Source organism: Gekko japonicus, unplaced genomic scaffold (genome assembly GCF_001447785.1).
Source record: "Gekko japonicus isolate JY-2015 unplaced genomic scaffold, Gekko_japonicus_V1.1 scaffold1383, whole genome shotgun sequence".
NCBI classification, from domain to species: domain Eukaryota; kingdom Metazoa; phylum Chordata; class Lepidosauria; order Squamata; family Gekkonidae; genus Gekko; species Gekko japonicus.
The window spans coordinates 416,912-438,650 of NW_015162523.1; the positions used below are offsets into that span (position 1 = coordinate 416,912).

At 48.6% G+C, this 21,739-nt stretch overlaps 1 protein-coding gene across 1 annotated transcript; it reads left to right on the plus strand.

Moving 5' to 3' along the window:
- The first annotated feature begins 3,596 nt into the window (after positions 1-3,596).
- TAS1R1 (taste 1 receptor member 1) lies at positions 3,597-19,077 on the plus strand. Its single transcript, XM_015406253.1, has 7 exons — positions 3,597-3,669; positions 6,507-6,624; positions 8,339-8,660; positions 11,924-12,682; positions 14,712-14,924; positions 16,163-16,283; positions 18,218-19,077. The coding sequence occupies exons 1-7, from the start codon at positions 3,597-3,599 to the stop codon at positions 19,075-19,077; spliced, it is 2,466 nt and encodes an 821-aa protein (XP_015261739.1).
- The last annotated feature ends 2,662 nt before the right edge of the window (positions 19,078-21,739 follow it).

Consider the following 21,739-nt stretch of genomic DNA (forward strand, 5'->3'; position numbering starts at 1 on the left):
CCCCGTGAGGTGGGGGGGGCGGGGCACACGACGAAGCCCCGCCCCCTGCTTCCAGCCACCCCGCTTCCGGCCCTCATTCAGCCAGGAGGAGGCAGGAGAAGAGGGAGGGTAAGTTGCTTCCTCCCTGCCTCTCCCCACCCCTGCCTGCCTGGGGCCAGGGAAGGCCTTGGCGGGGCTTCCTCGCGCTCCTGCCGGCCTTGCAGGTCCACCGCCGGACCCCTGATGTCAGGGGGTGTGGAATATGCTAATGAGTTCCCCTAGCTCTTTTTCTACGAAACGACCCATGGGAGGCATGATCTCCATAGCAAAAAATAAGGGGACGGGGTAAAAGCCAGAATGGTCGGGCCCATTCCAACTTTTACCCTGTCCCGATTCGTAAAACATTGCTAGCCGTCTTGAAGCTCTGGTGAAAGGTGGGGCAGGTAGAAGGAACTCATTCTCTGGGCAGGGAACTGGCACTCATAGCCTTCCTCAGCCAGGCAGACGGTCTCCATCCCCACCCTTATGCTCTGAAACAAACAGCAACAGTCTCGACGCCTTCAAACTCCGTTTTTCTAGCACAAGATATGTCTCACTGTGTTTTTTAAAACTACCTGATCCAAATTTCCTCTTCTGCGCAAGGAGAAATAAACTGCCCACTGTTTTGCTGTCCCTTGGTGTTCATTTTTGCCCAGTGTGGTTGTTGCCAGGTTGTGTGTAGGTAGTCGCTTTGAGAAAACTTTGCTCATATTCTGGGGCGGGGGGCAGTAAGATGAGGTTTTCAAGAACCCTACAGTTCAAGGCAGCATAGGGATGCCAGCCTCCAGGTGGGACCTGGGGATCCCCTAGAATTACAAGCCATCTCCAAACTACAGAGATCAGTCCCCCTGGAGAAAATGCATGCTTTGGAGGGTGGACTCTGTGGCATTGTACCCTCATGAGACCCCTGTCCTCTCCAGGCTCCATCCCCAAATCTCCAGGAGTTTCCCAACCTGGATCTGGCAACCCCACCCCCATCCCCTGCTGGTGGTCAGGGAGACCTGGCAACCCTAGATGCCATTTTTACAGCCACACTCTAGGCTGTAGACAAGGCTGGGATGGGAATGGCTTCTGACAGCCCTGCAACGTAACATAGTTTTTGGAGGTGCGAGGCGCTTGGGGGGGGGTCAACAGTGGGAGGGCTTCTAATGTCCTGGCCCCACTGGTGGACCTCCTGATGGCACCTGGTATTTCTGGCCACTGTGTGACACAGAGCGTTGGACTGGATGGGCCTTTGGCCTGATCCAACATTGGCGTCTCTTATGTTCTTAAGACAGCCTGCTCCAGACCTGGAGCCATGGTATGCCATTGCTGCTTTACTAGAGATCCACAGAGGTTGCAAATAGTGCAAACTGGGTACAGGGGGAACATTACTGCAATCTTTTTCTGTCCCTACGGGGGAGGGATTTAAATCTTTATGATCCCACCTTCCTGCCAATGAGCTCTGGTGTAACTTATATCACTTTTGCCAATCTTCAGAACAAGCCTGTGATGAAGGTTACGTGGAGAAAGTGATAGGCCCCAAGGTCACTGAATGAGATCCGTGGCTGAGTGGGGACTCCCCAGTGAGGCACAATAGCTCCTGTATGTGTGTGAGTTAAGTTCCGTCAAGAGGCTTCCCACTTATGGCAACCCTATGAATTAATGACCTCCTGTGTGTCTTCTCATTAACAGCCTCGCTCGGGTCTTGCAAACTGAAGTCCGTGCCTTCCTTGATTGGGTCAAGCCATCTCATTTTGAGTCTTTTCCTGTTCCCGTCAACTTTTCCGAGCATGATTGTCTTTTCCACTCTTGTTTTCACAGTGATAACCCCTGCACTGTGCCAATGAGAGTTCAGGTCCTGCCCCCTGCTAGCAATTTATCTGAGACTTGGAAAGAGGAGAGGGATGGCAGCCCAGGCTTAAGACAAGGGGCCCATCTTCTTTGGTTTTAGTTTATGACCAAAGACTGCAGTCCTATGCATGCTTACCTGAGAATAAGCCCCTATTAAACCTGGAAATACTTCAAAGTAAGAATGCATAAGCTGAGGTTACAGAGCTGCACTTCTGCGCCCCTTTGCTTTGGAGTAAAACTTATTTCTGAGTAATGCTGAGGATTAAGCTGCAGGGGCTACTGGTGCAGTATACTTAAATGCATGGGATGGAGCTCTAAAACAGGGCATTCACTCAGGCTGCCAAGTTTCCAGGTGGGTCAGCAGTCTCCTGATAAATCAACTTCTGACATGCCAAGTGTCTCTGTTGGGTTTAGCAAGTTAAAACAATTCAGCAGTTACAGAGTTAACTTTGTGTTAGTCAACAGGAAGTCACATGTTTATTTGTACCCAATCTGTTTACTAAGTAGAAAGCCCGGGGAATTTTGTTGGAGGTTTTATTATAATGACCTGAACTTTAGCCCTGTGATTGACTATTTAGCATATTGAGATCCCTCTTCCTGCCTTTTGTCTTGGAGAAGAAGGAGACCCCCGTTCCTCTTAGTCCTTTGTTATTTTGCATCCTGTTTACCTTTTCCCCATATTAATTTAAACTATCGGGGATGTCTGTAGTGATATTTTGGAGTTTTCTGTGACCTGCCTTGAGTCCCTTTGGGAGAAAAGTGGCATAGCAGAGGCTTTTTTAAAGTCTTGCTTCTCGGTAAGGAGGATGTTGTGTGCAAATGTGTGTGCATAAAATGCTGTCAAGCGGCAGCTGACTTGTGATCGCCCTGGAGGGTTTTCAGGGCAAGAGACATTCAGAGGTGGTTTGCCATTGCCTGCCTCTGCCTAGCAACCCTGGACTTCCCTGGTGGTCTCCCTTCCAAGGACTAACCAGGACTGACCCTGCTTAGCTGCTGAGATCTGACGAGATGAGGCTAGGCTGGGGTACCCAAAGTCAAGGTGGTAAAGGGTAACAGCAGTCTTGAACACACGTTCGGGGAAGAAGTGATTTTGAGCAGGGAAGCAGTAGGCATGGGGGGGGCTACCTCTTTCCTCACCTGCTATTTCTTTGCTCAGTGGGCTTATACTGGAGTAACTCCCCACAGCATGGCACTGTTATGCCGTCAAAATAACAGAGAGTCTGGTGGCACTTTCCAGCTATTAAATACAGGGTTCAAGACGCATTGCAGTGAACAGCTCTACTTTATTAAGTGATTTCAGGAACAAGACTGAAAGCCCTGTTTAAATAGCATGCAATAAACCACACCCAAGCACACCCCACTAGGCTGCTTACATAACAGAGGTTTCTCATTGGTCACTTCCAGTGTTCCCTCTAAGCTGAGTTAGTGTGAGCTAGCTCCCAATTTTTTAGCCTCCAGCTCACACATTTTTGTCTTCACTCAGGAAGGATGGCTCCAGAGCAAACTAATTTCTGCCGTAGCCAAATTGGTCACTCACAACGTTAATGCCAGAAGCTCACAAAGTAAAATTTTTGCTCACAAGACTCCATAGCTTAGAGGGAGTATTGGTCACTTCCAGAGTTCTTGTGGGCTATTGTTCTAGAGCTCCAAGTTCAGCCAGTCTCTGGTATATAGTCCTGATACATAACACCAGCTTAATGCATTTATTGTGGCAGAAGCTTTTGTGAGCCCAGTTGACCAGAGGCATGACTCGGTCGAAAGCTTGTGGCTCACAAAACGTCTACCACACTAAACGTGTTAGTCTTCAAGAGAAAAAAAGTAAGTCTTTTCAAGAGGGGAATAATGCCAGAGGGTGGGGGGAAACTCAGGGTAGGAAAAGAGTAAATGAGTAAAGAAAAACAGCTAAACGATCAAAGCAAAGGATGCCTAAAGTGAGCAGCAGAACCAGGGCTATTTTTGGGCAGGAACAGAGTTCCGGCTGGCACCCAAGTTGGCCATGCCCAGCAGGAACTCATTAGCATAATAGGCCACACTCAACAGCAGAAACTCATTAGAATTGGCTACAATTAGGGATGTGGGCTAACATGCAAAAAGCCCTGGGTTTTGACAACAAACAAGGTAAACAGAATAAGAAGCAAAAGGTGGGTGTGGCTGGATGACCACACTTCTGGTAACATGGGGGTGTGGCCTAATATGCAAATGAACTGTGCTGTCAGGGTGTGGCCTAATATGCTAATGAGTTCCTGCTGGGCTTTTTCTACAAAAAGAGCCCTGAGCAGAACAATAGGGAGCCTGCCCTTGAAGAGGGCACTGTGACCTCTTTTTTGAGCGGCTCTGCCACAGGAGTCAATCCAAGGTCAAAGCAACCTCTATCCAGCAATCCCTCCCTTTCCTGACTCTCTCCAAGGACGGACCGCTCAGGAAGTAGAACCAAGTCCCTGCGCTGAAACATTTGTTTTCTAGAATATTGGACATCTGTGTCCCTTTTCTCAAATTCACTATTCTGACCGAGACAAAGGACTTATGGCAAGGCTTAAAACGGAGAGCAGGCACCAAAGGAAGCATAAACAACGCAGTAGATTGCAGGGTTTCTCCAGTCCCATAGATTTCAGTGGATTTAGACTGGAATAACTGCATAGGATTGCATGGCAATCGAATGACGTTGATGCCACTGCGGGCTCACATTCGGCATGTGCCTTGCCAGCTGCACTGGTTACCAGTTGAGTACCCAATCCGCTTCAAGGTGATGGTAATAACCTTCAAAGCCTTATACAGCCTGGGACCAACATACCTAAGGGACCACCTCTTCCCGTATACGCCTCAGAGAGCTGTAGGCTCTAATAATCAACATCTCCTGGTGTCCCTGGCCCAAAAGACGTCTGCCTAGCCTCGACCAGGGCCAGGGCCTTCTCTGCCCTGGCCCCCACCTGGTGGAACATGCTCCCCATCGAGATCAGGGCCCTGCGGGATCTTACTGAGTTCTGCAAGGCCTGCAAGACGGAGCTGTTCTGCCAGGCTTTTGGGAGAGGCAGTGGCGTCCACATATGGCCTCCCCGAGGTTGCTGTCTCCTACCTGCTGGCCATCCATCTATTGGTAACCGGCCGTATCCATCTGCATTAATGGGTCGGGACTTTCACTAGTAGCTCTATTGATTTTAAATGTTTATACTCTGCTTTTACATTTTATTGTATTCAGAAAGATGATGTGACCCGCCCTGAACCCGCTCTCGGGATGGGCAGGATACAAATACAAAAAAAAAAGAAAAGAAAGAAATTTGCTGTGCTGCAGTCCTGTGCACGTTTACTTGAGAATAAGCAGCACTGAAGAGAGCCGGGCTTTCCCCTGTGCAGCCACGCATCGGGGAGGGTGGGGAGGGAAGGCTAGCTTCACTCCACAGCTGCTTCCTCCAGGCTTGTGTTCAGCCGAAATGGCTCGATAGATATTCTGGGATGATTTCATTTTGGATTTTTACATTTGAGGACTAGAAACATGCTTAGGACAACCGTTTCTGGACATTGTTCCAGGGTGCAATGGTCAGGATACAAACTCAGTAAGCACCATGGGATATACATGGCAGGGTGCCGGTTTGGTGTAGTGGTTAAGAGTGGCGGGCTCTAATCTAGGAGAACCGTGTTTGATTCTCCACTCCTCCACATGCAGCTGCTGGTGAGGCCTTGGGTCAGTCGTAAGTTCTTTCAGAGCTGTTCTCTCAGGAGCAGTTCTCCAGCGAGCTCTCTCAGCCCCACCTACCTCACAGGGTGTCTGTTGTAGGGAAGGGAAAGGAGATGGTACGTCACTCTGAGACTCCTTCGGGTAGTGAAGCACAGGGTATAAATGCAATTTCTTCTCTCTCCTCCTCTTCAGATAGCTAGCAGGGCAGCTTCCTCCTCCCCAAATTCCCCCAAAGTACAACAGGATTTGTATGTTATATTGACTCATTTTAAAACATTTAGCACCTGGCTACCCTCAAAAAGCTCAAATGCAGTTTAAAAAATGCTTATGTAAAAAAAAAAAGATTAACTCGGAAAGAATTATTTAAATACCAAATATAAAAACAATCTATGAACACCACAAAGCTAAACTGTGGCAGGTGTCAAGCTGCAGCTGACTTAGGGCGACCTCGGAGGGTTTTCAAGGCAAATGTCCAGAGGTAGTTTGCTGTCACCTCCCTTTGGGTAGAAACCCTGGACTTCCTTGGTGGTCCCCCATCCAAGTACTACCAGAGCTCACCCTTCTTAGCTTCTGAGATCTAATGAGCTTGGGTTAGCCTGGGCCATTTGGATCAGGCCAAAGCTAAATACTCAGAAACAATGTTACACTCACATCTTATTTGGACTCTCCTATGGAACAGGGCAGGGAAATAAATGCTCACAATTTGCTTAATGTTCTCACCACATCCTAGTGGCTTTCTGCTCACGAAACTTGCCGTATCCTATTTCCCGTGAGCTCAGTCTGTGGCGTTTCCAGGTGTGCAGGTTTATGTAAATGATCCTTGGTGATTCAGGAACCTCCCCGCTCTCCCCTTAAGAAGCAAATAATCTTTGCACCAGCTCCATTCTCTCTTCCAGACCACGGTGCATGTTCAGGATGGGTCACTCTCTCCCACCCTTTCTCTTCCTATCTGTCTTGGTCCTCTCTGGTTACATTTCCGTAGCCCAGGACCTTTCTTCCCCCCTGAGAAAGGACGGAGATTATACCATTGCAGGGCTGTTCCGAATTCACCGCATCACCTTCGAAATGAAATCCAGGCCAGAGGTTGACATTTGTGCGAGGTAAGTGGATTTGCAATTCTGCAGGACGGAGGGAGGGAGGAGGTCAGTCCATCCTATGCAATAAAAGTGGTATGGAATTGTAATGATGGTAGAGGTGGGACCATGGCTCAGCAGCAGAGGAGCTGCTTTGCTTGCAGAAGGTCCTGGGTTCTGTCCCCAGCGTCACCAGTTACAAGGATCCGTTAGGAGGTGACATGAAAGACCTCTGCCCGAGACCCTGGAGAGCAGCTGCCAGTTAAGAGCAGGCCCGTAGCCAGGATTTTTTAAATTCAGGGGGCCTTTAAATAAGTCGGGGAACATCCTGCATACCCCACAAGGGAGCGCCACAAATTTAAAAAATTGGAAGTTGGGGGGCCTGGGCTGGATGGGAAATGGGGGGGCTTGGGCAGAAGTCAGGGGGCCAGGCCCCAAGATGCCCCCCTGTAGCTATGGGCCTGGTCAAGAGTAGACAATACTGACCTTGGTAGACCAAGGCTCTGATTCAGGACGAGGCAGCTTCATGTGATGTTTCCTCCCTAATACTCCAAACTCTGAAATGGCTCAGAGCAATAATAATAATAATAATAGTAATAATAATAATAATAATAATGCTTTCGATTTATTAATTGCTTTCCCCACAAGTGGGCTCAAAGTGATTTACAGTTACTCTTTTAGACAGGGGACTAACAATGTTCATAGGGGATAGGAAAGACAACATATAATTAATTTTTAATTGCACACGCCGTAACTGCACAGTGGAAATGTCTTCTGGCTTGGATCAGTCATGTCCCGAACGGCTGCATCGATCAGCTTGATGACGTTGGGGCTTCAGGACCCGTATGTCGTATCGCCACACTGCCACCGCCTGGCCGGAGCATCCCACTGCAGGGATTTTTTGTAGCCGCGTAGATTCTTCCGCCTTTCCGATCCTGGAGCAGAACGTCCCAACCGACAGCTAACACCTTCCCACAGGGGAGTTGGTGTGCCCACCCTCTCTAAGGAATGGTTCCCATTTTATCTACTCGCCGAGGCTTTCGAATCGCTGGGTGGACGATGAGCTGGGGACAACAGGCTGGCTGCTCACACCAGCGCGGGGCTCGAACTGACACAGTTCGGATGTTAAGACAGTGGGATATACCCACTGTGCCACTGCTCTTGTACCTCCGCACCCTCTTAGCTCTGCTTGCTGTTTACACAAAAGCTTTCTAGTATGTGGTGGTACACATCTTCTACAATATCATAGCTAGGCACGACCCCTTACTGGGACATTGTTTGTTCCCAACTTGAAGCACCCCCTCCCCTCCTTGCTTCCCCAGGGATTTACTGATGCGGCATAGATTTGCTGTTGATTTTTGAGCTTCTGTTTGTCTCGATCTTCCTGTCTGTTGGCTGCCCTGACCCGGGTGGCCGAGGCGAGCCTGATCTCGGAAGCTAAGCAGGGTTGGCCCTGGTTAGCACTTAGATGGGAGACCACCAAGGAAGTCCAGGGTTGCTCTGCAGAAGCAGGCAACAGCAAACCACTCCTGCTCGTCTCCTGCCTTGAAAATCCTACAAGTCATTGTAAGTCAGCTGTGACTTGATGGCGCCTTCTACCACCATCTGTTGGCCTCGGTTTTGTACATTGCTTTAGTGAGAAGGGCCAGCCAGTGACTTCAAGTCAACCCTCTCCCCTGGTCAAATGATTCCGACAGTCTTTCAGGTCCAAGTTCCTCTGTGGCTTTTCTCGTTCCAACAGCATGGGGAACAGGAGCAGTCACGGCTACTACCTCGCCCAGGCCATGCGGGTCAGCATTGCGGAAATCAACAACTCCAGATGCCTCCTCCCAAACGTCACGTTGGGCTATGAAATCTATGACATCTGCTCGCAGTTGACCAACCTGTATGCCACGCTCGGACTCCTGTCCCAGGGGGCCGAGGGCTGTCACAGCCATCAACACATCCCCGTTGCCGACAACTACACAGGCTACCTGCCCAAAGCGGTGGCCGTGATCGGGCCGGACAGCAGTGAGAATGCTCTGATTACAGCCAGCCTGCTGGGCATCTTCCTCATGCCAGAGGTAACCCTGGAAAGACTGCAGTTGATGGGTTAGACCCAACCGAGGTTGTCTGCTACTGTCTGAAGAAGGGTGTGGATGGTGTTACCTGGGGTGCGGACGGGGTCATTCAGGATGAGATGTGCAGCGGGTTCTGACCTTCGCACTAACTGCCCTGCAAGCTTTGCTCACTGATAAGGGAGGGACCGTGGCTCAGTGGTGGAAGCCATGCCTTGCCTACAGAAGGTCACAGGTTCAATCCCCTGCATTATTAGCAGCTGTTGGGGGAAATCTTTCTCAGTTCAAAGTGTTGACAGGCAGAGTAGACAATTCTGATGGTCCAGCAGTCTGACTCTGTAACAAACAAAAGAGGACCACAGTAGCGTCACCAGTGTAAAAAAACCCAACCACCAACAATACAAAGTGCACAGAAGACTACAGATATTAACCAAGGCAGAGACTCTGGGTCTGGGGTCCCCAACTGTTTTGAGCCTGCAGGCACCTTTGGAATTGTGACACAGCATGGTGGGTGCAGCCGCAAAATGGCCAATCAGAAGCCAAGGCCCCTTCCACTCACTGTCTAAAAACACTTGGTGGGTGCTTGGAAAAGTGCCATGGTGCCCACAAGCTCCACATTGGGGACTCCTGCTCCAGATAAATTCACATTTCATGTCTTCATCAGATTCATAAGACGTTTTCAGGGGGAAACACGCACACACTCCATTGTGTGCCAAAACAGGACCTGAAGCCATCTCCTCTCCGTATAAATCCATCTGAATTAAAGATTTGCACCTTCCAGTATCAGGGTAGATACCCACATTTTCACCACCTCTGATCAGACAAGGAATGAATCTGCTTCCAGTCCTAGTAACATTGGATTGGAAAATGCAGGTGCCCATCCCATCCCCACGCTGGGTGGGTATAAACCTACTTATTCAGAGGTGGGTGGGGTTAGATGAAGATACGGCGGATTCCCATCCTGTTCTGCCACACACTGGCATATTGGGGGAAGGGTTGTCTCAGGATGTCTTGAGAGTCTGATGGAGACCCAAAATGAGAATTGATCTTTTAATATTGGTAATTTTCTTTTAAAGCTTTTAAAATTGGTACCTTTTAATATTGGTAATTTTCCATACGTGTCATACAGCTTTTTTTTTTACATTGCCAACACTATTGAACCAATTGCTCGTAGTCCTGTCTTCTTCCACTGACGACCAGCCCTTCTTTCCCATCCTTTCTGACTCTGTATAAGACATGGATGGCCCAGGCTAGTCCAATCTTGTCAGATTTCGGAAGATGAGCAGGGTCGACCCTGCTTAGTAACAGGATGGGAGACCACCAAGGAATGCTGGAGTCCCTGTGCAGTGGAAGGCAATGGCAAACCAGCTCTAAATGTCTCTTGCCTTGAAAACTGTGTTGGGTAGTAGCCTGTAACTTGACAGCGTTTATTACTGCATAAGACATCACGGATGTCATTTTAAAGCACAGCATCTTATCCTTACAACATGTTCTTCTATCATGTTCTGTCCTGAGATTTCAAATGTTCCATTTCCCACTGAGTGCACGGGAAGGCATAAAAGGCACTTTACCAGTGTTTTGATTCACAAGTGACGCTGCTGTATACTGATTCAGGCTCTTGGTCCTCTCTAGGGTTGCCAGGTCCCCCCTGGCCACTGGAGGGGGATTGGGGGGGGGATAGGACTGCCAGATCCAGGTTGGGAAACTCATGAAGATTTGCGGATGAAGCCTGGGGAGGGGAGGGACCTCGGTGGGGTGCAGTGCCATAGAGTCCACCCTCCAAAGCAGCCTTTTCTCCAGGGGGACTGAGCTCTGTAGTTTTGAGATGAACTGTAATTCTGGGGGATCCCCAGGTCCCACCTGGAGGTTGGCATCCCTAGTCCCCCAGGTGAGTATTTTGTACTCTGGCTGGCAGCGGCTCCCTGGGGTATCAGGAAGAGGTCTTTCACTCCCTCCCTTTAACTGGAGATACAGGGGATTGATCACCTTTTGCATGTAAAGCAGATGATTTACTACTGAACCACCATATTTCTAGATATATATATTTTATTGAATCTATTGGCTTACTGGCTATCTAGCATTGGAGAAATTATTTTTATTGTGTTGCTTACTGTTGAATGCATTTCATTGTTGTTATTAAAGTGTACTTTTACTTTAGTCCCCCCCCCCTTTTTTGTTTCTCTAGGTTATTTTTAACCAAAATAACAATTTATTTACTTCTCTTATCTCGTGGCCTTCTCCCTAACAGGGGACACACAGCAGCTTCCAATAGCATCCTCCCCTTCTCAGTTTTATTTCGCAACAATATAATATCAATTATATTGATATAACAATTAACAATTATAATATCACACCGTCATACTTAATTGATTTTAAATTGTATTTTTCTGTAATTTTATTGAGTGTGCTTTATGTTGGTTTTAAAATTGTAAGCCGCCCTGAGCCACTTCGGCAGGAGGGCGGGGTAGAAATCTAATTAATAAATATAAATAATAAATAAATAAACAACCCAGTCAGGTAGGTTAGGCTGAGAACCACTGACTGGTCCAAGATGACCCCAGCAAGCTTCCATGGCAGAGTGGAGCTAAGAACATAAGAGAACATAAGAGACACCAATGTTGGATCAAGCCAGTGACCCATCCAGTCCAACACTCTGTCACACAGTGGCCAAAAATACCAGGTGCCATCAGGAGGTCCAGCAGTGGGGCCAGGACATTAGAAACCCTCCCACTGTTGACCCCCCCCCAAGCACCAAGAAGACAGAGCATCACATGCCCCAGAGTTCCTATCTATACCTTGTGGCTAATAGCCACTGATGGACCTCTGCGCCATATGCTTATCTAATTCCCTTTTGAAGCCATCCATGCTTGTAGCTGCCACCACTTCCTGTGGCAGTGATTCGAACCTGGGGCTCCCCTATCCTAGTCTGACCCTATATCCTCTACACCACACTGGCTGTCAAACCCCTTCTTTACCAGGCAGGACATAGTGACCCGGTGGGAAGTTGTACAAGGGAGAGTTTCTTGGTGGATTGTGCCCACAATGAATATAGCCAGCAAAGGAAACACCTTTGGCATTTTTAAATAATGGGATTGGCACTCAGGCCCTGATTTTCATTTCACTGTTTTACGTATAGCAGAACATCCCTCTTTTCCCCTACGGAATGTTGCAGTGGGGAAGATTCCACCTTGGTCTACTTACCTTCCAATCCTTACCACCAACATTCTCTCCTGCACTGTTTTGGTTTGCCCTGCCCCTCTCTTCTCCAGATCAGCTACGAAGCCAGCAGTCCAATACTAAGCCGTAAGCGTGCCCACCCCTCCTTCCTGCGCACTATCCCCAGTGACCGCCTGCAAGCAGAGGCCTTGGTGAGACTGCTGAAGGATTTCCAGTGGACCTGGGTGGCGGCGGTGGGCAGCGACAATACCTATGGGCGCCAGGGCCTGCACACGTTGCACGAGGTGGCCATCAAGGAAGGCATCTGCTTCGCCTATCAAGGGATCATCTTCATGGAGACTAGCAGCCAGGAACTGGTGGAAAATGTGCACGCTGTACTAGCCTCCAAAACGGAGGTTGTCATCCTCTTTGCCAACAAGCGCGGCGCCACGATGTTCTTCCAGGAGGTCGTGCGGCAAAACGTAACCGGGAAGGTGTGGCTGGGCACAGAGGACTGGTCATTGTCTCGAGAAATCTGGGACATCCACGGCATTCGCAGTATTGGCACGGTGATTGGGGTGACGATCATGCAGGCGCCACTCCCAGAAATGTGGGACTTTGAGGCTGCTTCCAGGCATTCGGAGAGTCACAGACCCCAGGCCTCCTGTTTTCAGGGTTGCAACAAGACCTGCAGCCAGCTCTGTTCCCAGTTATATGTACCAGCCCTACAACCTTTACTGGAGCCATCGCCATATGACACTCAAGCAGCTTTCAATGTGTATTCTGCCATCTATGCTGTGGCACACAGTCTCCATCGCTTGCTGGGCTGCCGAACAGGGGTGTGCCGCAAGAATACCGTCTATCCCTGGCAGGTGGGCATCCATTTCTCACTGGGTATGTCAAACACCATGCCTAGCTGGGGGAAAGAGAAAAGAGTTGGGGGAGTTTCCATGAGGGGGAAACACACTGAGCTTTCCTGAGTTTCTGGGGGAAAGGGAGAAATGAAATGACGAGGAAGCCTCCAGCCAGTACCTGATATGCCCCTGCTCTTAACCAAACCATGGCACTATAGCAGGGCTTGGTGCCCTTTTCTAATGAAAGAGCCAGACTGCATCAACAGGCAGAGCCAGAAATCAACACAGAGCCAGTAAAATAGTATTGAATTTATTGCATTTATTGTTCATGGCCATTGGCCTTCACCATTAAAATATTTCTAAAACATAAATACAGGCAAGCAAGGTTAAAATTCTAAAACCTAAGCATACAGTCAGAACAATAATACTGGAACAATTCCGTCAGAGGTATTCTTAGAAAGTTCGCTCTGATCTTCCTAGCAGCCAGAGCAAAAAAGAGCCAATCTGTAAGAAACAGAAGACTCCATATCGGAGAGCATATAAACTAATTTTGGGGGTTCTGAAAAGCACTGTAAATTAGCTAAAATCATAGTCAGGAATTTATTCCTGGGACCCAGATACAAAGGACAGGTCAGAACATAATGTGGTAGGTCTTCCACAGAGCTTTTACACAAGCAAATATGTCAGCAGTATGATAAAGCCCATAGTATAACTGAAAACATACAGTTTAACGTTACTGACAACTGACATGTGGATTAATAATCCATACAATTTCCACAGTGCAAATACCCATTGTACCGAGTCCTTTATTGTGAAGTGGCAGACAAGAAGCCTCACAATGTCATCAACGTACACAGGAGCACCTTGCATGATTGTTTTAGTGCGCTTGGATTAATCTGGACCTGGTTCACACTTTGATTATTGGCAACTGTTCATCTCTGGCTTGTCCTATCTCTTAGAAGCCTTTCAGTCCCACAAAAATCTTTGCTTACCCTTCCCAACATATGTTAACTTGAAGATTTCATTTTCATTTCAAAAGACCCGCATTTGACTCTAGTGCTATAGGTTGCAAACCCATGGGCTTTACTGACTCTCTAAATGAGCAGGGATTCCATCAGAAACAAGATGGGCAGGGCAACCATCTTTGCTGAGGAGCAGAGTTTTTTTACAGCCTGATCCTCTACACATTTACTTCAAAGTAAGCCCTGCTGAGCACAGAAGGCCATTGAAAAAACATACATAGGATTGCAGTTTTGTTGCATATTGTTCTCCATTAGCAACTGAGATCAGACTTGAGAATTGGTTTGAATTGGATCATAAGCGGCTACTCAGCATGTAATGATTTTTTTTTAAAACCCTCAGAATTTAGAGATACGGGTGGGGGAAGGGGGGGAAATACACATCAGAAAAAGTTCCCAAATTTATAGTGTGATCCTAAACAGAGTCACACCCTTCTAAGTCCATTGACTTCAAAAGGTTTTCAACAAGGTAATTCTGTTTAGGTTTGCATGGATGATGCTGGGGAAGACTGACCACAGAGATGCTTGCTTCACCTAGACAGAGTGGAAATATCAATTCAAGTTTTATTTGCTCATTTTTTAATTCACCCAGCAGCTAAATTGCTGCTCCGGCAACAAAGCAACCACCTCATCCATTTAATTTAACCACCTTCCCAGCAGGAAACAAACTCTTGTCAATACCACAAACTTCACTGGTGTTAGAGTCATTTCCTCTTCATCAGGGAAACTCTGGAAACTGCCATTGAGCTTGAAGTTATCCCTCACCAAACGGTAATAGGATATGGGGGACGGGGTACCATAATAGTTATCCAGGGATGTATCTGAAGAAATGTGCAGGCACACGAAAGCTTATACCCAGAATTAAACTTGTTGGTCTTAAAGGTGCCCTGGAACTCCAACTTTGTTCTGTCGCTCCAGACCAACACAGCTACCCTCCTGAAGTTATCGAGGAATGAAACCAAAACAAGTTTGCACTGTCGTCAAACCCTTGGACAGTGACTCTCACACTTTCTCATTCTCTCCTGCAGCTCCTCAAAGAAATTAAAGAGGTGAACTTCAGCGTGAAAGGCAGGCAGATTTATTTCGACAGCAATGGGGACCCCCTGACAGGCTACGACATTGTCCAGTGGAAGTGGGCAGACCAGATATGGTCCTTCGATGTGATCGCCATATTCAGCAGTAACCCAGTCAACCTGACCATCCATTGGGAGAAACTGCAGTGGCACACTCGAGATAACCAGGTGAGGAGAAGACCTGAGAGTTACAAGGTGGCAGAAAGGTCGTTCTGCTCGCCCCCCCTCCCCGAGTACTAGCAGCATTTTGGAACTGGATGGTCTGTTCCTCCTGTGGTGCTTGATGTTACCTCTAGTCAAACAAGATTGACAAGTTTTTATATAGTTTCAAAGCCTGCCCTGCAAAACAAGTTTAATGGTGGTGGTGGGGGGGACAGTGGGGCTGAAGGACTAAATATGCGCATGGTGTGGGATACAATCCCTGTCGGAAGTGGCTGTCTGCAACCAGTGGCCTTGTGAAAACAATTGGTGTGTTAATCAGAGAGCTCGCTTGTCCTCTGAGCCTCCCAAGTCCCAAAGCCTTGAATGTGTGAAATTGCCTGATACTGAATCAGACCATTCGTCTGCTAGGGTCAGTATCATCTGCCCTGACTGGCTGTCCAAGGTCTCAGGCTGAGGTCATTCACTTCACCTCCTACCAATGTTCCCCCTAAGCTGTGGGGTCTTGTGAGCAAAAATTCTACTTTGTGAGCTACCGGCATTAAAGTTGTGAGCAAGCAATATGGCTAGTGCATAAATTAGCTTGCTCTGGAGCCATCCTTCCTGAGCTAAGACAAAAAATGTGTGAGCCGGAGGCTGAAAAGCTGTGAGCTAGCTCACACTAACTCAGCTTAGAGGGAACACTGCCTCCTACCCGATTCTTTGACTGGAGATCCCAGAGATTGAACCTGGGGCCTCCTGCATGCAGAGCAGATGCTCTACCACTGAACCATGGCACCTTCCCATTCCCACTGGGGCTGTATCATGTGATATTTCTGAACCAGAAGAGCCCTGCTTGGATTAGTCCATCTAGTCGAACCCCGTTGCCTTGGAGGGCCCACAAAGTGAACACAGAGACCAAGGCCTCTCCCTGACATTGCATCCTAGGGTTGGTTTTCAGAGGTTAACTGCCTCTAGGTATGGAAGATCCCCTCATTCACCATGGCAGATGTGGAGTGAATGCGGAGACTTCTGTGGAACGCAAATCCTCGAAGTGCTCCGAATGCAGAGCAAAATGCAAATGCAAAAAAGACCCTCTTCTCGGCGAATCCATCTAATCCCCTTTGAAAGGCTTCTCTGCATGGTTTGAATGAAATGCTTTTGGCAAATTCAATACTCCCATGGTTTAGCCACTGGGACCACAACATGGACTCAAGTATGTACCTCGAAATGATCTGGCCACCCTGTTTTGTGCTCCTCCTTCCCAGGTTCCTGTCTCGGTCTGTTCCAAAGACTGTGCGGTGGGGGAACAGAAGGTACTGCAGGGGATCCATCAGTGCTGTTTCCACTGCGTCACCTGCTCTCCAGGGACCTTCCTGAACAAGAGCAGTGAGTGAAGCATCGGCAGGCAGCCCACAAGGAAAGGGAAGCCGGCCGGCCTGGTTTCACCTCCCTTCCCTCAATCCTGTGGCTTCCCCCAGGCACCCGATGGCTGAGCTTGAAGATGCAAAACTCTCCTTCCTGTGTCCCTCTGAAACAGGGTGGCATGTAAATAGGAGCCCTTCAAGCTGTTTTGCTTTGCCACCCTAGGTGAAAATCCGTCATTCCTGAAACTTCCACTCTTCAGGCATTGGGGGGGGGGATGCAGGAGAATGGCCACTGTACTCCCATAAGGTTGCCAACCTCCAGTTGGTGGCTGGAGATCTCCTGTTATTACAACTGGTCTCCAGGTGACAGAGGTCAGTTCCCCTGGAGAAAAATGGCCACCTTGGAAGGTGGGCTCTGTGGTATCAGATCCTACTGATATCCCACCCCTCTCCAAACCCCGCCCTCCCCAGTCTCTACCCCCAAAATCTCCAGGGATTTCCCAACCTGAAGCTGGCAACCCTCTACTTCCCCCTCGACTGTAGCCCCTCTTCCCTTGCTGCGCAAAATGAATGGGGCATGAGGACGGAGCTGCCATCAGGAATGTCATGGAGAGAGGGGGCAATGGCCACAACAAAGACTTTTGGGTCCCCAGGGGCTTAGATGAGGGACAAATGGCATCACCCCCCCTCTAACAGATCCACCCTCCCATTCCATACAAGTTAATGGACAGCTCCATTCTATGCACTTATGCATATGGCAGGAAGAGCCAAACTCAGACTTTACTTAGGGGTCCACCCCACAAGCACACATGGCACCTTACAGAGCCAGCTATTATACTCTCATCTACTCTCTCCATTCCTCACAGCTCCTCCTCCTCCCCCCGAGGCTGGAGAGCTGAATTCTTCCCCACCATCTTGGAGAGCATATTGTTTTATTTATTGCTCTGTTTCTGGATAGTTTTAATGTTGGTTTTAATTTAAATTATTTATTGTATTCTATTCTGTTGTAAGCTGCCCTGAGCCCTACTTGTAAAGGTAAAGGTTCCCTTGCTCGAAAGCCAGTTGAATCCGACTCTAGGGTTGCGGTGGTCATCTCCGTTTCAAAGCCGAAGAGCCAGCGCTGTCCGAAGACGTTTCCGTGGTCATGTGGCCGGCATGACTAAACACCAAGGCACACGGAATGCTGTTACCTTCCCACTGAAGTGGTACCTATATATCTACTTGCAATTTCTTGCTTTCGAACTGCTAGATTGGCAGGAGCTGGAACTAGAGACGGGAGCTCACTCCGTCATGCGGCACACTCGGGTCTCGAACTGCTGAACTACCGACCTTCCACAGCCTGCAGTTCAGTGTCTAATCTAATCTAATCTAATTTAATAAATATATTATTATCATTATCATCATCATCATCATCATTTACCCCACCCTACCCCACAAGTGGGCTCAGGGCAGCTTACACCATAAAACCATCGGACAATAAAAACAATAAAACAATCAATGGCAGCAGCAGATGATAAAAAAACCCCGTGCCTCATGTCAGGCAAGGAACAGCAGTGCCCAAATAATATCCAAAACAGCCGGGGCACTGGGAGGGGGATCCTGGGCAGGGACAGGGGAGGCCGGAATGGTTGAACGCCCGCCCCCTCAACCAAAGGCCTGGCGGCTCCGCTTTACAGGCCCTGTGGAACTGTAGTAAGTCCCGCAGGGCCCTCATCTCAAGCAGGAGCATCTTCCACCAGGCTGGGGCAAGGGCTGAAAAAGCCCTCGCCCTGGCCGAGGCTAAGCGGACGTCCCTCAGGCCAGGGACCACCAGGAGATGATGGTCAGAATAGCGTACAGCTCTCCAGGGCTCCTATGGGGAAAGGCAGTCCCTCAGGAATGATGGTCCCAGTGGGGCTGGTGTTTCTGCACGCGTGCGAGATCTGCTTCCACTGATTTCCCCTTTCCCTCTCCCAGATCCCTATACCTGTCAGATGTGCCAGGAAGACGAGTGGGCCCCAGCCGGAAGTGAGACCTGCTTCCCCCGAGCCACCATCTTCCTCCACTGGAGCGACCGCATCTCTCAGGCTCTGCTGTCTGCCGCCACCCTGCTCCTCGTGCTGCTGGCCGGGGCCCTGTTCGTCTTTGCCCAGAAAGCCAACACGCCTGTCGTGAGGTCCGCCGGGGGCTGGCTGTGCTTCGTCATGTTGAGCGCTCTGGCTGGTGCCAACGCCAGCCTCTACTGCTACTTTGGGGTCCCCAGCAGGTACACCTGCCTGCTGAGGACATCCATGTACACCGTCAGCTTTAACATCTGCCTGGCCTGCATGGCAGCCCGCTCCTTCCAGATCATCTTGATCTTCAAGATGGCTTCCAAGGCTCCGGGCCTGTACGAGGCCTGGAAGAATCATCACGGATGCGGCCTCTTCATAGGAGCCTGCACGGGTCTACAGGGGGCGATCTTCCTTATCTACCTGTGTGCCACCCCGCCATTTCCCCACAAGAACTACGACACGAGTGACCAAGTGACCCTCCTGGAGTGCAAAGAACGCAGCTCTGTGCTGTCTCTTTTAGGATTCGTGGGCAACGGGCTGTTGGGGATCTTCTGCTTTGTCATCAGCTACATGGGCAAAGATCTGCCCAACAGCTACAATGAGGCCAAGTGCACCACCTTCAGTCTGATTATCTACTTTGCCTCTTTAATCTCCTACTCCACCACCTTCAGCGTCTACAGGGGCAAGTACCTGCCAGCCATTCACGTCGCCTCCCTCCTCCTCCCCCTCTTCGGGATCTTTGGAGGCTACTTCGTCCCCAAGATCTATCCTCTTCAGATCTGAGCGCAACACCCACGAGCATTTCCAAATGTCCATTCAGAGCTACACCAAGAAGAAAAATGTGTCAGACTGAAGTGGTGCTGGGGGGACCGGGGACGCCCACACGAGAACGGGACTCGTTCAGCTCAGTAGGTTCTATCAGTGGCTTTCTGAGGTGGCGGAACAGCAGAGGTTTGCCGCTGAGCAGGAAGCTCCTCTAGAGGAGCGGTTCTCAAACTTTTGGGAAGCAGGACCCACTTCTAAGCTTACTGCGCCATCTGAAGCATGCCAATAGACTTAGAAGGGAGTAGCTCTGCTTAAGACGGGACAATGAGCCAGTTTGGTGTAGTGGTTAAGTGCGCGGACTCTAATCTGGGAGAACCGGGTTTGATTCCCCACTCCTCCACTTGCACCTGGCTGGATGGCCTTGGGCAAGCCGTAGCTCTGATAAGAGCTGTTCTTGAAAAAGAGCAGTTTCTGTTGGAGCTCTCTCAGCCCCACCTACCTCACAGGGTGTCTGTTGTGGGGAGGGGAAGGGAAAGGAGTTTGTAAGCCGCTCTGAGACACCTTTGGGTAGTGAAGGGCGGGGTATAAATCCAATCTCCTCCTCCTCCTCCTCCTCTTCTTCTTCTTCTTCTTCTCACCCGACTGTATTTTTCAGGACCCGCTTGCTAAGTAATTCTGTGCGACTTTCCCCTTCCTAGCACCAAACACAAGAATCTCTCATCACTTTACACTGAAATTTATTTTATTTTTCATATTTTGTCTTTATCAATGGGTTGGTTCCCTGTGGAGAAGGCGGCACTGGAGGCTAATGACATTTTTGTACTATTTGCTTTGGTGTTAGAAGTAGAGCCCAGGACTGAAGGCACAGAGATGCTCCCAGCCCAGGGGACAGCAGCGCCACTAGCCCACACCAGTTGCAGCGAGCAAGAGAACACATGCTCCGGTTCCAAGCACTGTGTGTCTGCTTCTCTCTCGGCTTGTTCCAGAATCTAAAATTCCACTTTCGTGATCAGTTTAGTTTCCTCTACTTATTGGCTGTAAACGTTGAATTTAATTTGTGGTTTTTATGGTTTTTGTTCTATTCATAGTATAAACTGCCTCATTTCCCATAAGGTAGAAAGACAACTAATAAATGCCTTAAATAAATAAACAATATTTGCCTTCTCCGCTCAGCTTGTGTGTGTGTATGGAGGGCCCCCCTTTGAAGCCCTATAGACAAAGCCATCTTCTAATACTGCAACCCCACCGAGGAGATGCCTACGGTCATTAAGAAACATTTTCCCCTGAACTGATGATTTATGGGTCTGAAGAATAGGAGAGTGAGAAATGAATTATAGATAAAAGAGAGGGGTTTTTTTTTCTTTTATGGATCTATAGAGAGAGGGAATAGAAAATTGATGTACCAATTGTAGATGAAAATAGAATTATATTCCTTTTCCCTTACGATTTTTCTTAATTCAATTTTCTGTACATTTTCTTTTGTTTTATGTATTTTCATTAAAAGTTTAATAAAAAAGAAACATTTCCCTCTGAGGCCCCCCGCTCTAGGCCAAGCCCATGGGATAGACTCCTTCAAAGTAACCCATTCCTCCAAGCCTGCTGCATCAGCACACTGTATTTCATGCCTATTTCACACATCATACAGAGGCAAAGCCAAAATTTGCAGTTGAGCCTCCCAGAGTCTTCTTTCTCAAGTCAACCTTGTTCCTCCTCCACCACCCTTTCGGCCTCCAAGAGAGTCACCACCAATGTTCCCTCTAAGCTGTGGAGTCTTGTGAGCAAAAATTCTATTTTGTGAGCTACGGGCATTAAAGTTGTGAGCGAGTGACTTGGCTACTGCATAAATTAGTTTGCTCTGGAGCCCTCCTTCCTGAGCTAAGACAAAAATGTGTGAGCTGGAGGCTGAAAAACTGTGAGCTAGCTCACACTAACTCAGCTTAGAGGGAACACTGGTCACCACCCACTTTGGGATCCCGATTTGAGAACCACTTCTGTAGAGGGAACGCAATTCCCCAGCCAAACTCTTTAATCGACATAGTTCAAGATTTATTTTTCTACGTATTTATACCCCACTTTTCTCCCCAGTAGGGAACCCAACTTCATTCTTGGTTTTATCCTCACAGCATCCATCCTCTGAGGTAGGCTGGGCTGAATGACTGGCCCAGGTTCCCCCAGTGAGCTTCTGTGGCAAAGTGGGGATTGAAACCTTGCTCTCTGGGTGCCTAGTCCAGCCCTCTGCTGTGGTCTCCACCAATGTTCCCTCTAAGTTGCAGAGTCTTGTGAGCAAAAATTCTACTTTGTGAGCTCCTGGCATTAAAACTGTGAGCAGGTGATCTGGCTGCGGCATAAATTAGTTTGCTCTGGAGCCATCCTTTCTGAGCAAAGACAAAAATCTGTGAGCTGGAGGCTAAAAATCTGTGAGCTGGCTCACACTAACTCAGCTTAGAGGGAACACTGGTCACCTTCCCTCCACTGAAACCCCTTTTTCCTCACTCCATTATTTTAGCAGTATAGGCAGGTAGAAATTTCACGGTACAGGCTCCATTGCGCCATGCGCAGATGATGCTCCAAGCCACCATTTCCATGCAGTTCGTGCACAAAACTCTTCTGTTAGCAGCTTCCAAGGTCTTAAAGACAGAAGCAGACACTTGTTTTATTTATTTATATATTCAATTTATGA

Excerpts from the sequence above, each read along its gene's own strand:
- TAS1R1 (XM_015406253.1), top strand. The coding sequence starts at position 3,597 with ATGACTCGGTCGAAAGCTTGTGGCTCACAAAACGTCTACCACACTAAA. Across the intron at positions 6,625-8,338 it reads GAGGTTGACATTTGTGCGAG|CATGGGGAACAGGAGCAGTC; the intron begins GTAAGTGGATTT and ends TCGTTCCAACAG. Across the intron at positions 12,683-14,711 it reads ATACCGTCTATCCCTGGCAG|CTCCTCAAAGAAATTAAAGA; the intron begins GTGGGCATCCAT and ends TCTCTCCTGCAG.